The sequence below is a fragment of the Anabrus simplex genome, chromosome X (genome assembly GCF_040414725.1).
Source record: "Anabrus simplex isolate iqAnaSimp1 chromosome X, ASM4041472v1, whole genome shotgun sequence".
Classification (NCBI taxonomy): domain Eukaryota; kingdom Metazoa; phylum Arthropoda; class Insecta; order Orthoptera; family Tettigoniidae; genus Anabrus; species Anabrus simplex.
In genome coordinates this window covers 109798444-109816383 of record NC_090279.1, presented here as the reverse complement: position 1 = coordinate 109816383, position 17940 = coordinate 109798444, and the positions used below count along the sequence as shown (strand labels likewise).

At 38.9% G+C, this 17940-nt stretch overlaps 1 protein-coding gene across 5 annotated transcripts in view; it reads left to right on the top strand.

The window, feature by feature from the left end:
- LOC137503128 (uncharacterized) overlaps positions 1-16489 on the top strand; it is a 247963-nt gene extending 231474 nt beyond the window's left edge. For all 5 annotated transcript variants that reach the window (XM_068230598.1, XM_068230601.1, XM_068230602.1 and 2 more), the window contains exon 4: positions 16043-16489. In XM_068230598.1, coding sequence (XP_068086699.1) covers positions 16043-16347 — 305 coding nt within the window. In that variant the 3' untranslated portion in view covers positions 16348-16489. The remainder of the gene's footprint in view (positions 1-16042) is intronic.
- Positions 16490-17940: the final 1451 nt, after the last annotated feature.

Here is a 17940-nt window from a genome sequence, read left to right as displayed (position 1 = left end):
ATCGCATCACCTTTAGGAACTAAGTATTTTTTTTAATAATATTTGAACCATTTCATCGTCATTCACAGCTTAGCCCGCCTGCGCAGGGGAAGTACACTCAAGAAGAAGTTGTCGCCATGAATCTATTGAAGTGCGATACGGACCATGAAGCTGATTTTATGTAAGTGAAAATCTGTCGGGATTTGAACCACAGTCGCCGGAACTTGAAGCAAGCCGCTCGCTACCCCCTTTATAATACAGTAGAATAACTGAGAAAAATTGGCTTGTTTTTCCTATGTTAGCTTAGCTGCTAGCCTCTGAATTTAGTGACCGTGGTTTGAACCCAAGTGTCACTGAAGTGCGATTTTCAGTTGAAAGAATTGTGTTTCAGGAAAGGCATCCGACTCTAAATTCATGATTACAACTCTTATAGGACTCAGTGTATGCAATGGCACCGCTCAATGATTCAATTATTTATAACTAAAGTTATTGTGAATAAATAATTAATTAACAATTTCCCGAAATAGGAATAAAATATAGTAAATACCTTAATTTCAACGTTGTATGGTGACTGATTAATACTCGTTTCCCGTAGACACTTGCCGTATATTTCTTGCCCTAACCTTTCCTTCACGTCAAAGACATGGTTACTGCTATTTAAATCTTCACCTTTCTTTAGCGTGGGTTCCCGGAAATAATCTGAGTGTTGCACTGTCTGAAACCCTACATAATTTATAGCGGTCACTGCTACAGTCGAAGCCATTATTGTCCGGCTTTACCTCTTTATTTTACAATCACAAGTCAAAGCTTACTGCCCTGGTTGTAATGGACTGCACTGTCAATGGTCTCGTGAGTGCCCCATCAAACGACTGCAGCTGTTTCCGTTAGGGGCGCTAGCTACTAAAATTCTCGTGCGAGCACGGTCCCTATAGATTTGGTGATTGACGATCAGACTACAGAACCGACATTTACCAGTTCCCGTTTTGCAATTGAAATTGTAATGATTAGCAGTGATGGAACTAACAATTTATTAATATTAATGCGAGAAAGAGTCTGGATGATGTGCATACTCCATATGCTAACAATTTAGAGCCTAATTTATTTTTCAAATTTTACACATAGTTTATCCCAGATTTTAATGTCAATTTTGTGTTGGTACAGCCAAGGCCAAAATTAGTCCCTATTTTACTAATGTAATTCAATAATATTGTATATTACAGTATTAACCCTAGAATCATAAAGTCCCTCCAGTGTAACACGAATCATAAACTTTCGTCTGTCAGACTACCAAAAAGAAAAGCACTTTAATATGCATAAACCTAACATTTTACACAAAATACAGAATATTATACTTAAAACTACCACACGTAGTGATGACAATACACTCTGGTCAGTTTTTCTTCAATAGGCACATTCAATGCACTGTTTTGCCTGGTGATCAAGACAAGTGCCTTCGCCATGTCTTACAAAAGAATCGGGTCATTCTTCATTTATTTGATGGACAAAACGCACAAATTATTATTCTTTTAGCAGTACCTGATTGAGGCTCTTCAGGAATGCCATCTTTTCCAAGAATTTCAGCGATGGTCCTCTTCAGGCTGCGCCTCAAAGTTGGTGTCTGAATTCTCTCTTGCAGCTTTGGAGCCATTAGCATTTCGGATATATCCTTTGCAAACTCTCGCCTTGAAAGTGGCTTTTGGCCTTTTTCAACCATCTTATGCACATAAATAATGTATGCAGTGACAAGTGATGTATTAATCATACAATAAAAGATACACATTGGCCATCTTCTCGTTTTTCTTGAAGAGGACATCAGTGTTGACATTTCATCGAAAGTGTCCACGGCACCTTTAGTCCCATTGTAGTCTTCCGTCATATCTGGTTTCCCACTGGCCGCTATTGTTCCTACTTCATGGCATGTAGAAAGGAGGATTACATTCTTGTTTGATTTTCCTTTATAGGATTCCAATGCTTTTATACCATTATAACAAAACATGGAGGACCCAAGCTTTCTTACTTTGACTGTTTTCATCTCTGGCGGTATCTGTGGCTTGTCTTTTCTCATTGTTCCAATGATTGTCAGGTTATTGTCGCAATGCAGATAATCAGCCAGACGAATTGAGGTGAACCAATTGTCGGTCGTAATATTTCTGTTAGATCCATGTATTGCCTGGGTAATTTCATTCATGAAATACATTACCACTAATGTCTCCTGCAGAGAGTGGTTCTCTGTCTAATCCAGAACTGCCGCTATCAATTCATCATCGTGCGCTAGATTTTCCATTTCAGTATCCTATTAAGCTTACGTATTACGTACAAAAAACATTACTGTAATAAACCAAATATTCACACTATTTACAGCTATGTACAAATCACGAATACTTTCACAAATCATAAACTTTCGTCTCTCAGATGACGGTCATGTCGTCCCCCTGTGGGTGGGGGCGGTAGAATAACACCCACGGTATCCCCTGCCTGTCGTAAGAGGCGAGTAAAAGGGGCCCCAGGGGCTCTGAACTTTGGAGCATGGGTTGGTGACCACGGGGCCCTTAGCTGAGTCCTGGCATTGCTTCCACTTACTTGTGCCAGGCTCCTCACTTTCATCTATCCTATCCGACCTCTCTTGGTCAACTCTTGTTCTTTTCAGACCCCGACGCTATTAGGTTTGCGAGGGCTAGGGAGTCTTTCATTTTCATGCCCTTCGTGGCCCTTGTCTTCCTTTGGCCGATATCTTCATTTTTCGAAGTGTCGGACCCCTTCCATATTTTCACTCTGATTAGTGTTACATAGAGGATGGTTGCCTAGTTGTACTTCCTCTTAAAACAATAATCACCACCACCACCTGACGGTCATGTCGCAGTGAACAAACAACTGGACCTTTATGCTTGAAATCAAGGTCAGCACTTATTGTTGATAGCTGGGGAAGATTAGATGGAGGGGGAAAGCACAGTTCATTAGTGTCTGGAAATTCCTGCGGAAACTACAGGGGTGCGTAGTCTGGGAGACGAAAGTTTATGATTCTAGGGTTAAAAAGGTGGGCCATTACGACATTAATTTAATGATTATTATTGAAATCTATGTGCCGCCATTTTTCCGTGATGCTGTTGATCAGAGCTGTTCGATATGGCAATCCTGGCTTACTGTTTTCTTAACATGGAGTGATCAGCTTAGTGTAGTCTCTGTTACTCATTTCATACATAAAAGCTGCAGATGCAGATAGTAGTTTTTGCTATAACTGTTTTCTTATCATTAACATTGTGTAGTTCGAAAGAATCCTACTTGTTCTTAGGCGTCACTTATAACTTATAACCTGCTACATATTTGGGCCGATTGCAGAAACGATGACTAGTTTTAAGCCTTAGACATCGTCTACCTAAACAACGTCTAAATCGTTCACAATCTTCCATTGCATAAACAATGTTCAGTTGATGTTTATCTAGACATCCCTTAAAGTTTCAATTTTGGTTTGAAAATGGAGACAGAAGTGTCTTTCATGCAACTCTTTGCGTGTCGCGACCAATGAAATTCGTCGGTGTGCGCGCCAAATGCCAGTTAGCTGTTTGTCTTCCTACACATTACTCAAATATGGGTGAGCATGACTTGCCCACAGAAAAGGGTATCGCTTTCGGTGGAAATTATAATCTCATAATATTATCGACACTAAAGCGACATGCTACCATACGGGGAAGTGTAGCTTTCATTATAGCGTTGTTACAGTGAGTGTAATCTGCTCATAACTACGGTATCTTCGATGAAGGGAAGATGACGCAATAGTAAAGTGTAACTGAGTGTGTCGTACGGGCCGTATAGATGTAGGTTGCATTCTGGAGATCGTAGGTTCGAAACGCATCATCGGCAGCCGTGAAGATTGTTTTCCATAGTTTCCCTATTTTTACACCAGGCATATACTAGGGCTGTTATTATGGCCACGGCTCTTCTTCCCCAGTCCTCTTTGAACGATAATCACCACTACTAGCCTTTTCCTATCTGATAGTTGCTGAAAACTTTTACGATTATATATATGAAAATCCCATACAACCTACTGTTTAGTTTTCACCATTATGTGTGTTTACTTGGCAGTAAATATAAGTGAATCCCTTCCGGTTGATGTGTGTGACAGCCCTCAGACGATCGGGACACGTAATTCTGATATGTATGTAGTCGAAATGACCTATAATTCCATGGAAATTACCCCATGTACATAATAAAATATATTGGTTGCGAAGAATTGTATTCAAGTTGACAGTTCCCGGACTGTCACTTCGTCAGTCTCAAGAAACAAGTCTCTCGTAAAGCAAGACCTTATTTTAAGTTTATCTCCCCGTGCATGTCAAACGAATTGCTGCGATTTAGCAGCGGGCGACCCACAGAGAGGCCGTCGGACTAACCTTTCTGCCCGGAATCGTCTCAACATGAAAATACAAATTACATATTTCATTGTACATAACCTCTGATTGTGATTCACTCCTCTCATTTGAGGTTAAACAGTGCTCTCGGCAGTGTTTAAACATAACCGGTTGAACATCGGTTTTAGACAGTGTCTAAGTGATAAATAACATCTCTGCAATGCGGCAGCCATGCTTAGGCACTGTTTAACCGTAGACATCGTCTAAATACCGTTTCTGCAATCGGCCCATTAACGCGTACTGCCCTTAGGCAGATCTTCACACAGCCACTCTCCATGCAGTCCTGCCTGCAGTCGTCCTTTTAGTTCTTGTGTAATTTTCCGACACCGTCCACCATTTGTTACCCATTTACTGATCCTTCTAGAGCTTCCACCAGCAAACACTCTCTTCACAGCCAGTGCCCAAGCCAGTTCCTCCTCCTTGTATGGATGATCTGTAATAACTTCTCCTTTTCTCCAACTCTTTCCAATTCCTGGCCGTTCCATACCATTTTCACCCATTATACCCTTTCCATCCTTCTCCATAACCACATCTGAAATGCTTTCTAGTCTCTTTTCATCCATCTTCCTTAGCGTCCACAGTATTGTGTAGTTTGAGGAAGGATAGGTCACAGATGATCTACCCATTCTTATCTACTAAAGAGGGAAGACCCAGTGTGTTCTTGTGGTTCCGACTTCACCATGCCCCACATCCTAAAAGAGTGCGCCGATATTTCTGACCTAAGACAGAACCTTGGTCTGCAGGTGACACTCAAATGCATACCAGCCAATGATGTGGCTACCTCTGATCTTGTCATCCGCTTTATGTGTGAGAGTGGGTTAATCAAGGGTATGTAAATTTTAAGTGTTCTGTCACACAGGAAACTTACATTCCCTTTTATTTGTTAGTGACCTTTTGGCTCAATACAGTCATTTTTGTAATTCATTTCAAAATTCCTTCATTGAATAAATAAGTTATATTTTAAATTTCTTTTCCACTTAAATTGTTCAGAGAGGTTCATTACATAGTTGTACTTCCTCTTAAAACAAAAATCACCACCGCTCTCTGCTCCATATAGCGCCACACACTAAACAAAGCATTTTGCCATCCTCTTCCTTAACTTTAGTCCAAGTGTCCACATAGAAGTCTCTTCCTTTTGTTGAAGGCTTATTTAGCGATGGCAATGTGAGTTTTTACATCCCTACTGCTCCTCATATGACCCATTATTATGCTTCCTAGACATTTGAAAGCTGACACATGTTCAATACCAACCAACTAACCGACCGACCAACCGCATTTAGGGTGGTCACCCAGGTGGCAGTTCCCTATCAGTTGTTTACCCAGCTTTTTCTTAAAATATTTTCAATGAACTTGGAAATTTATTGAACATTCCCCTTGATAATTTATTCCAATCCATTACTCCTCCGTCCTGTAAATGAATATTTGCCCCAATCTGTCCTCTTGAATACCAAACAAAAGAAGATACATCTGAAATGTGACAGATACCAGATAGATTATATAATGATAAAAGGTCGCCAAATCATGTAAGAGCTATCCAGGTGCATAAGTGGACATGGACCACAATCTGATATTAATGAAGAGCCAACTGCATTTAGGAAGAAGGGTTATAAAACAACCATATAAAAGATGGAATATTATTAGGGTAAAATGTGACGAGCAAGCTTTAAATGAGAAAAAAACAAATGGAAAAAATTGACCTCAAGAAGATGTCAGGAAGTAATGTACAGGCGAAATGGGGGGGGAAAGGAAATAACTTAAATGGCTGATGTGCATGCTTTGGAAGACTGGGAAAGGAAGTTTACAAAACTTGGTTCATTGGTGATATACTGGAGTTAATGGAAGAACGTAGGAAGTGCAAAGTGAGAGGAAACCAGGAAGAATATGCAAAACTATGGAACAAGATAAATAGAGAAGCAAGGAGAATAAGAGAAGAATGGTACAAAAAGAAGTGCAAAGACATAAATGAAAATATGATGAAAGGTAATACAGTTGTGTCCCAAAAACTCAGTACTCGATAACCCAGCAGTCCGGATAACTCGGCCACACCCAGACACTGAAGAGTTAAAAAATGGGGACATACGAGCAATGTTTTTACCACCCAATGACACAGCTTTACGCCAGCCAATGGACCATGGAGTTTTATTTTGTCTCAAGAGAAGATACAAGCACAAACGATGGTGGTCAACGTCTTATCCAGAACATAAAGAAAATTAACCTATTAGATGTTGTTGGATGGGTAGCGATGCCTGGAACAAGTTAGAGTCATTAAGACCAGTTTGTTCCTGGCAAAAACTACTTGATCATGAGGGAAATGAGTTCGTTGAACATGATAAAGCAGAAAATGTAAACTTACTCGACTCCTTAAAAGAGTTCCTGGACGTGCAGAAACTGATGGAAATGACGTCGAACAGTGGTTCCAGAATGATACCGAGCAAGACATTATATCCATTGCAGAAATTATTACTGCTGTCGTATTTAATGAGACGTTGACATTGAGGACTGCACTGTACAAGCTCCTAAAGCATCACATAGTGAGGGATTAAAGCCTGTCACCGAGCTTGATAGCTGCAGTCAGTATCCAGTATTTGGGAGATAGTGGGATCGAACCCCACTGTCGGGTGCCCTGAAAATGGTTTTCCATGGTTTCCCATTTTTACACCAGGCAAATGCCGGGGCTGTACCTTAATTAAGGCCACGGCCGCTTCCTTCCCAACTCCTTGCCCTTTCCCATTCCATCATCACCATAAGACCTATCCATGTCGGTGTGATGTAAAGCAACTTGGAAAAAAAAAATTTTAAGCTGTCAAAATCGACTTTCAGTATTATGAACAACAGGGTGCGTCGGTAATGGACTTACTGTTCCTTTGTCATCTTCGTGATGGAGCTACAAAACACAGAGTTCAGTGCAGAAGACAACAGGACATTATGCATTTCTTTGAAAAAGTAGCTGGTTTTTGCAAAGTCGGATAGTTAATTTTCCTTATAGACAGCTTAATGCCTTCATAAATTATTTTTCTGAGGTCTGTCTTATCAGGTACTGTACTTTGTGTATTCATTAATTTTCTGAGGTCTGTCAGATCAGGTACTGTACTCTGTGTATTCAATAATTTTCATTTTCATGCACTAAAGGCTTTATGCCTTCATAAATTATGTACTTTTCCTGTGTTTAAGGGTATTTGGGCAGTTTATTCTCTGTTGTATTCTCAAGCAAACAGTACATACAAGCACAGTACTGTATTTTGTGAGGAGACATTTGTACTTATTCTTTCTTAACCCCATTTCCTGATAACCTGGCATTTTCACAAACTCTGGCACCCTTTGGTCCATATTAGGCTGAGTTTTCAGGACTGCTGTAGGGAGAAAGCATACGCTGAGATACGAAAACATAAATCTAAAGACATTCTAAATAAAATCAACAACATTTGGCTCAAAAATGAAATAAAACTACTGTATAAAAAGAAATCTTTTTTTTTAATACCCAACTTTATCGCGAACATTTGATTATCGCGCAATCGTTATCACCTCTAGAATGGAATTCTTATCAACAACACATTTCATATAAAATACAGATTACTTTGAACAAAAAACAAGAAACCCTAAATCGCAAATTAACATATTTAAAAGAAGAAAAAGAAAAAGCAAAATCGCAAAATCGGAACAGTAGTATAAAAATATGCCCCTCCCCTTGGAACAATGTTCCTACTACAATCAATCTATCTGACATCACTTTTTCAGACAGAGAAACACAATTGTTCAACCAAGGCCTAAAACTTAATTGGCCCAACCCACACAAAGCAGAAGATATAATCACCACAATAGCCGAAGCTGAAGCAAACATAAATAAACAAATTCCAACAGACAAACAGAATGATGTAAAATACGAAATTAAAAAGAAATTGCCTGCTCTTGTAAAATAAATTTCTAACAAAAATAACTCTACCGTACAAAAACAGATCCTAGAACTAAGAAAAAAAGTTGACACTAATAACATCATAGTAACTAAAGCCGACAAAGGCAATACTATAGTCTTAATGAAAAAACAGGATTACATCCGTAAAACAGAGGAGTTCTTCTCTAATGAAACTTACTCAATAATCCCAACGGATCCCACTACAAAAACTCAACGTAACCTAAAAACACTTTTAAAAAACTCTCCATTTTTATTTAATGAACTTGAATACCAAAGTCTACCCACCGTCAGATCATCACCGAAAGTACATAAAAAGGACGTTCCCATTCGACCGATCATAAACAGCCAAAATAGCCCGACATATAAAACTCACAATTCCTCCAAAAATTTCTCAAAAAACATCTTAAATTCCATAACAAACACCCTAAAAATTCAATAGAATTATGTGAAACCCTTAAAAAATTCAACTTAAAACCTAATCACATAATGTACTCTTTCGACGTCACTAACATGTATTCAAACATTTCCGCTAAAAAAACTATAGAAATAATAAAAAACAATCTTTCCAAACACAGCAGTTTAAGCAAAATAGAAATAGAACAACTCCTAAAAGTACTAAACTTATACCTTACAAAACAACTATTTCACTTTCAACGATAAATTGTACAAACAAGAAGGCCTGGCCATGGGAGACCCTTTATCCGGAATCCTTTCTGAAATGTATATGGATAACCTCGAAAACAACAAAATAATAAAAAACATCAATGGATTAAATCTATGGCTACGCTATGTCGACGACACGCTAGTAACAATTGACAAAAATCTCAACAACAGTGAAAATATATTAACATATTTAAATAATCTAGATAAGAACATCAAATTCACTAAAGAGGATGAGGACCACAAATCTATTAATTTTCTCGACATCACAATAACAAGAACTTTCAATAAGTTTGATTTTCAAATTTACAGAAAGCCCTCATTCACACCTACAACTATTAAACAAAGTTCCCTACATCCACAATCACACAAACAGTCCTCTTTTTACAGTATGGTGTACAGAGCTCTAAAAATTCCCCTTTCAACCATCAATTAAAAAAAAAAGAAATAAATACAATAAAGGAAATAGCCTCTTTCAATGGATATAACCCCTCCATCACAGACAAATTAATTAATAAGGTTAAATTGAAACTATCCACAAACCTCTCCCCAATAAAAAATGAAAAATCAAAGTACGCAACCTTTACATACACCAACCCAATCATACATCAAATAACCAATACCTTAAAAAATCGAGAGATCAAAATAGCTTTCAAAACTCAAACCAAAAAATGTTCTTCAACCACAATACAATAAATTCTGAAAATAATAAATACTCAGGCTCCGGTATCTATAGATTAAAATGTAATGAGTGCCTCAGCTCATACATCAGACAAACAGGAAGAAGCTTCATAACTAGGTACTCCGAGCATTTCAATGCTCAGAAACATAATTAACACTCAACGATGAGCAATCACATGAAATAAACTGGGCACAATTTTACCACAGGACCTTCAAATTTTAAAAAGATTAAAAAAAAAGGTAGACTCATGACCGAATTCGAGAATTTATATATATTTTTAGACCAAAAATTCAATGCTAACAACAATTTAAATGACCCAATAGACAATAGAAGCCCTTTATATGATCAAATGGTGGCATTGTTTAATAAAGTAAACCTTCAGGACAAAAATTTCTTCAATATTTTCAATACAGAATCAATAAACACTCCTTCCACGTCAACAAACATATCACACCCCCCTTCCCCTCCCAACTTACGTAGCTTACCTCCACAGGCAAATCTTAAGCCAATAAATGCTTCACACCCCTCTGCTTCCCCCACTATACACATCACGCTTCCGTGCGCCAATCACAAGCCTACAGCCCCGCCCCCTCCGCACAGACGACATGCGTACAACACAAGGAGTAAAAACGTTAGTGATTCACGCAACAAGTCAAACGGGCCAGCAACGCCATAGGTAAGCACCAACATCCTCTCTTCATCAAACACTTTAACAAAACCTTCCCAAGTTTTTTCTTTCATTCTCATCATATTAATACAATTTTTCTCTTCGTTTCAGAACCAACCAATCAACAACATTATTTCAACAGCCCCATTAAACTCCCAAAAATTTCCAATATCAACATTTTGAAAATATATTGTCAATCTGTTAAGAAAACAACAGCCAAATCTTACCAACGTAGAGAATAACAGCTCATCATCATCTCTACAAACTTACTCACATGAATCAAAATTAATTCAAGCCAACTATAAACTACTTGTCAGTACAATCTCGCTGAACCCATGAACTGTTGACCATTAAACATTACGGGCAAATATACGCTGGCGTCAATAATAATTGCCCAACATTTGGAATGTTTTTCCTTTACATTTTACATTTTATATTCGTTAATGTAATCTTTTTCATATGTGTATATTAACATGTTATTTTACCGATACTTCAAACTCTGACTACGGCTTTAAGCCATCAACTGTCACTTATGATACCTCCATTTTTAAGTGTACCATCTAAGAACCTACTATTTTAATATCATTTGAATGTACTGTATATCTTCAATGAAATGATTTTATATGCTTTCCACTATGTATTTAAAACCTAATATTGACTATGGCTTCAAGCCATCATCCGTACTACTGTACCATCTAATTTCGTCCTATTCATCAAGTGTACTACACATTGTTCATCATTATATTAGATTCTTAGTTGTTTTATGAACATTTTTATAATAGCTGTAGAATGTTTGAAATGTTGTCTGACAAAGTAATAAGGTTTTAATTAGTGACTGAAGATGCCTCTCAGTAAGAGGCAAAACATGTCTCACATTTGAAAAATGTTTTGACTTAAATGTTAACATCTTATATTGTATTGAATAGGTGGAAATAAATTTTAAATATTTTCCTATATATTTTACCATTCACACGGTCGATCAGGACGCGAAGACACATGTTCTGAGCAAACTGTATAAACAGCAGCTGATGCTGCTTGCTTGTTGTTTTAAGGGGCCTAACATCGAAGGTCATCGGCCCAACAGCAGCTGAAATATGCTTACATTTCTTGGGAACAATTATTATTCTCCTTCATGAAATAATGATTGTTACCAAGGCCTTTCTTAGAAAACGTGTTTATTTTAAAAATTAATTAAAATTTAAATTTAAAATTACACGCCTCCCTAGCAGCATTAATCTACATTAACATTATATCGTATTAGAAATAGACCAAGGATATTTTTCTGAAGACAGCATTGTTGAATGTGTATATGAACATTAATCTTGTTATCACCACTACTAATACATAAATGACTACATAGCCTCTATCATGAAATGGTAGGATATCTAGGGAACCAATGTTTCTTTCTGATCACATTTGCAGTTATTGCTCTGTAGCTATTTCCTGCAAACTGTTTTAATTGTTGTTAAATTATTACATGCCCACTTTCTGCAAGTTTGGAATAATTGGCCAATTGTTGTTGCATAAAACACTCTGAAACCCCACTGTTATTATTTAGTCGGTTATGGCAGTACCCGGTGAGACGACAACGGATATGTGCGCGGTGAAACGCATTAACTTACAATGTTCGCCACTCGCAGCGCAGCAGTCCATTTCTCCCATCAGCGTACGGAGCCTATAGATGTATGTACTGAGTGCGCATGCTCTGAATGATGACCAAAGTACTGCAGTGTACTTACTTAACAGGCAGGGACCCTCTTAGAGTCAGCCTTGCCCAGGGAGTGGCACCCATGCCTATGTGAGTCCCAGAGCACATTGACCCTGTGTGTAACATCTGGTAAAGGATCCCAGCTCAGGGTAAAGGGTGAAGACCTCAACAGCAGGAAAGGCGGAGAATATGATTCGGTATGGTGGAGCTGGCGGAGGAGGCAACCCATTCCTCTGGGGGTAGTACAGATGGAACCCACTGCCTTGTGGAATGAGGAGAAATCCTCAAAGGCTAAGGGAGTAAACTCCAAAAGAAAATCCTCAATTATGTTAGGCCTAGTAAGGCAGTAAAAGAGCTTACTTGTAGTTGCTTTCAAAACACATAAGAGCCTCGGAATGCATTTAACAACTAAATAAGGTGCCAGCATGAGCAGACTCATGTCAGGGATGATGGTTTATGGCCTGATGATAGACAGTATTTTGCAAAAATGCAAAAATTCCGGAGGAGACTAACTCCGATTGGGACCATCAACTTACTCAGTCTCACAGGAAAATGTGAAGAACTAGTGGACCTCATGCAAAGGAGAATATTAATGATAATGGGGCTGAGTGAAACCAAATAGAGAGGGAAAGAAATGAAGAAATTAAAAAAACAGTATACACTGTATTGGCATGGAAATGACAGAGAGATGAGAAATGGTGTTGGTTTGATCATGAGTAAAGAGTCGCTGTAGTATGTTAGCAACAGGATAATAAAGGTGACTGTGCATTTAGGGAAAGGAAAACTAACTTTGCTACAGGTGTATGCTGTCAAGAGGATAAGAACCAGTTTCTTGATGATTTGGAAAAAGTTATTAGTAAAGAGAGAGTAATCATTATGGGAGATCTGAATGCATAGATTGGGACAGATAGAACAGGATATGAGGATGTAATGGGACCTCATGGATATAGTGGAAGAAATATAGAAGGTGAACATTCTGTATGAGGAATGGGTTGGTGGTGAAAAACAATTGGTTCATGAAGAGACAGAGCCATAAGATAACACAATACAGTTGGGATTGACTACGAAAGACTGTAATTAATTGGGGAAGGTTGATCATCATGGTTTGAGACCAAGAGTGGAGTTCAGCAAGGAAGTGCACTGTCCTAACCACTGTTCATCACTGATATGGATGATATAATGAAGAATGTCAAGGAAAAGTTAAGTGAACTGAATGCAGTGGCCTTTGCTGATGATATCTTGATTTGGGGTGAAACAGACGAGGAAGTACAGGCCAGACTTAACGTGTGGAAATCCCAGTTCCAGGAATATAACCTCAACATCAGCAAGACCAAGACACAGTGGTAATGGCTGTCAACAGAGATGGGCGTCCAGCAAGTGTAAAACTAGGAGACTACCAGCTAGAGTGTGCGGATAATTTTCCTTACCTTGGAAGTGTAATCTCGAGTGATAATTTGGTCAGAAAGGAAATTACAAACAGAGAGCAAAAGGGATCAGAATTCTACGATCAAGAACACTTTTATGGGTTGACATGATTCCAAAACCGGCCAAACTGATGATGTTTAACAGTTTCATACCAATATTAACTTATGGTGTTGAAGCGTGCACCCTCACAAATAGAGATTCATCAAGACTGCAAGCATCAGAGACAAAATTTCTTAGATCTACCATCCAGAAGACTAAAATGGACAGGTTAAGAAATGAGGTGGTGAGGAAAGAAGCTGGAATAAAGACATCCCTACTAGACCAAATCGGCACGTCCAGATTACGGTGGTATGGGCATGTGGTGAGGATGGAGCCTACAAGAACAGCTAGAATAAATTTGGAAAGATAAGTGGAGGGGAAAAGACCTGCACGAAGACCTAAAACCTGATGGATGGACATGATCAAGGTTGATCTAGTTACCAGAGGATGGACATTGGATGATGTTCTCCATGACAAGTTGTATATGAGATGCTTGTTGTTTAAAGGGGCCTGCCTAACATCTAGGTCATCGGCCCCTAGTTGTATATGGATAGGAAGAAGTGGAAGAGGCTCTTTAACAGTACCCACAAAACTGGAACTCTGCAATGATAATGATGACTTTAAAAAAAGCATGCTTCGTATATTATTTTTATTTTTTTTGCGAGTAGTCTGCAGGGCCCCTTGAAGGCCTAGGCCTGCCTGCTTTGCCCTAACATTACACCACTGGTCTGTAGCGTCACTTTTAAGTATTCAAAATGCAAACAGATGCATGAGGTGGTTCTTTATAATAAATGGACCCACTGTCCCCACCAACAAATACAAAACATGCACCTCATTTTTTTTTTTATTTTTTTTACATAGTTTCCCAAATCTGACATGGATTTTTGTCATCAAATTGGCAATTTTTTGATGCTGTCATCAAAGAAAGAAAGAAAGAGAACATGGGTGGAGCCATTTGCACACAGTAGCTGCAATTGGGAGTTAGAAGTGGGGGGCACAAAAATATATAAAAAACAAAAAAAGTACTGGAGGTCTGGGAAGTATAGTGGGGGATAGAAAACAAAACTGAAACAAAATAGCTACAAAATGGTAAGTTTTTATGCTCTCTGAGTAAATTTTGACAGAGAAGTAAAAGTTAACAGTCTACCAACTTAACTGCAGTGATAATATTTCTGGGGGGATTTCAGTTCTACTCTATACAATAAAATTTTCACCAAAGGAACAATTACACATGAGTGCAACTAAGATTTTGTGCCATTAGGCCCACATACCAATCGTGCTTCTGCATGCTTTTACACTAGTCTGTACTACTTGCTGTAAAAGCAAAGCAAAGTCATCTCCATAAAGGCCATGAAGGCCCTTCGAGTGGTGAAAAGTAAAGGCTTCCCCTATCCATAATCTTGGCTCTTGGTGGGGTGAAGTACTCGTTTTTGGTGTAGGCTGAGTGAACCTCAGGGCCATGTGCACATCCAAAAGTGGAAATCTCGCTTCTTAAATTTTTTGGCTTCCTGATGGGGAATCAAAGCCACGTCCTACCGGGTGAAACGAGCATGCCTTTTCCGCCTCAGTTACAATGGCGCTGAAAAATCGGTCAGCTGGATCGGATGACATTTTGTGCATATTTCTGCTAAGTATTTTTTTTAAATATTTAAAGAAATTAAAGGAAAGAATTAGGTAATAGACCACAGGGTTTTAAAAATTCCTTTTCAAAAAATAATTCCTAGATTTTTCTCCACAAAGTGTGGGGGTAACATCCCCCCCCCCACCCCAAATCACTGCTACTGCTTGCACACGTACTCCTCTACTGCGGCATCATCATGAAATCAGATTCCTCCCGGTTCTTCTTTCAGTGGTCTAAATCATATCCTTCGTCCTTGTAGAGATTCAGATGACTCTGACAAAGTTCCTGGCGCAAATTTTTTGTTCCTGAGCGAGGAGAGGAGGAACCCACCTGACAAAATAAATTTCCAACGGTTTTGTTCACTTTCATGATGGCTTGAACACTTCCAAAGCTTATTCCTATGAATAAAGCAAATTCAGAAACTTTTGTGTGCTGATCTAAGTCAATAAATTCATGTACAGTACGAATGTTGTTTGCAGAGATGCAAATGGTCGAGCTCATTTTCCTCTATCCGTCTTACCAAAAATTGTTTGTGACATTCATACACCTTGGTCTTTGAAAGAGTTGCTTCCCCAAACTGTGCATACAGGCATAGAGCCTTCTCAAAAGTTTTGAAGCTTTGGTGCCTTCTTTCATCAGAAACTTGATGATGCGCCGCACGATAGACGTGTGTACCTCCTTCTCGCTAATGGGGTACTGAAGCAAGCAGTCGCTTTGTGGTGTGTGATGCATCAAGACCCTACTCCAGACGTCCCCACTAGCATCCTCTCAAGGCCCCTCCCATTTCCGTTCACTACCAGAGCCGTTAGTTCTGAATTCCGGTTTATATTTGATGCAACAGCATACTTTAGTTGCAGGCCTCTCAGACGCATGCTTCATCTTTCTAGGATTAATATATATTGTTTGTTTCTGAAGGTTACCAAGTTCTTTTCTTATTTGTTTAAGCTGTGGCAGTCCGTGGGTGCGGGCTTCCTGGAGAACTTCCAGTACCTCCAGGTTCTGAACCGGTGGAAAATGCAGAATTCTCCTGCGATAATGATGACTGCAATGAGAAAGATAGGTTCCTTCGAGTACGTGCAGGAACAAATGGTGGAATGCCTGGTGGTGCAATGCCTGGTGATGCAATGCCTGGTGGTGCTCCTGGTGGTGGTGCTGATAACAGCACTAAACCTTCTATGGCCTCCCTGACGAATAAACCTTTCATTCTTCTTTGCTATCTTTCTCCAGTGTTTATCAAATCTTTCAACTAAAATGTCAAGAAATCCAGGATACTCATACAATCAAATGTTTTGTTTTTCAAGCTCTTACTTTAAATTAATTATTTTACTTTCCTCTAATTAATACAAAATAGTTGTAATGAAGAGATTTCATGTCAAATAAAAGTTATACAACTCTAGATGAAATGTGTTTTCAATTTTTGTGATTTATTTACATCCAGTGGGTGGATGCCAAAAGTGTCGTTTAATTACAGCCATTTTATACTGGTTGTTCAAATGGTTCCAGTGTACGGGACCTACACCAGGACTATCTGTTACAAGAACCGAAAAAGATCCAAAAGAAAGCAGCACAATTTGTTCTCGGTGATTTCTGACAAAGGAGTGTTGTTGTTTGTCCAAACCTTGTCCCAGTTTTTTTATAACTGGATGCCCTTCCTGACGCCAACCTCATTAGAGGAGTTGAGATGAAATGAATGACATGATATATGATAGTAGGAAGGGAGAGGGTGAAACCTGCTGCTGGCACATAGCCTACTCCTGTCGAATAGCACCAAGGGATCTGTTCAAGGCTTAATGTCCCCATCCGATGGACGAATCACCATTGACACCGTCATATGCCCTCACTCCATACGAGCACTGCGGAGAGGTTTGGAATTTAATCCAGGCTTTTGGCACGCAATTTAGTCATTTGGAGACAATTCTGGCGATATTTAATTTATCACTTGATAAAAATAGGATCCATACATTTGCTAAGTAATGACATCTAAGAGCATGACTGATTCACATATGTGGAGCATGAGTTCTCACATACTTCCTGTGAGGGAATAGAGGTGTGTAATTTTTAGCCTTGTAACCTCCTATAGCAACAGTCGGGTTTTGAGACGATACCATAGTACTCCTGTATTTCGCAAGACACGCAGAATAAGCAGTTTTGACCAATTGTATTTCATGATTGTTCCTGATTTTTGGTTTTGTAAATTTGGCAGGTATGTTTTATGCACAGAATCAAATTCTGCCATTTCAAATGTTCTAGCACTTAAGGTTCTTGAATTATTTTTAGCTTTTTTTTTTTTAATTTTTAATTTGAAGTCTTTTGCTCTCCTCTGTTATTTTATTGTACATGTTTTAGTACTGGGCGAGTTGGCCGCGTGGTTAGGGGCGCACAGCTGTGAGCTTGCAACTGGGAGATAGTGTGTTCAAACCCCACTGTCGGTAACCCTGAAGATGATTTTCCATGGTTTCCCATTTTCACACGGGGCAAATGCTGGGGCTGTACCTAAATTAACGCCACGGCAGCTTTCGTCTCACTCTTAGGCCTTACCTATCCCATCATCGCCTAAGACCTATGTGTGTCGGTGCGACATAAATTTTTAAAAAATTGTGTGTTTTATTTGTATTTTTGTTCTTCTGTTTCCTACTCTTTGTATAAAATACAGGAGTAATATAGTAGTAGAATTTCTAAAAGTGATCCCTATGTGGGAGGAGTGGAAGGATTTTTAAAATTTTCCTCACTAGATGGCAGGGTGTTCTCCATACAAGGCTTCATGGTCTAGCACAGGGGTTTCCAGTTTGTAAGTGCTCGAGGGACACATTGAAATCCTTAGGCACGATCGCAGCCACATTTTA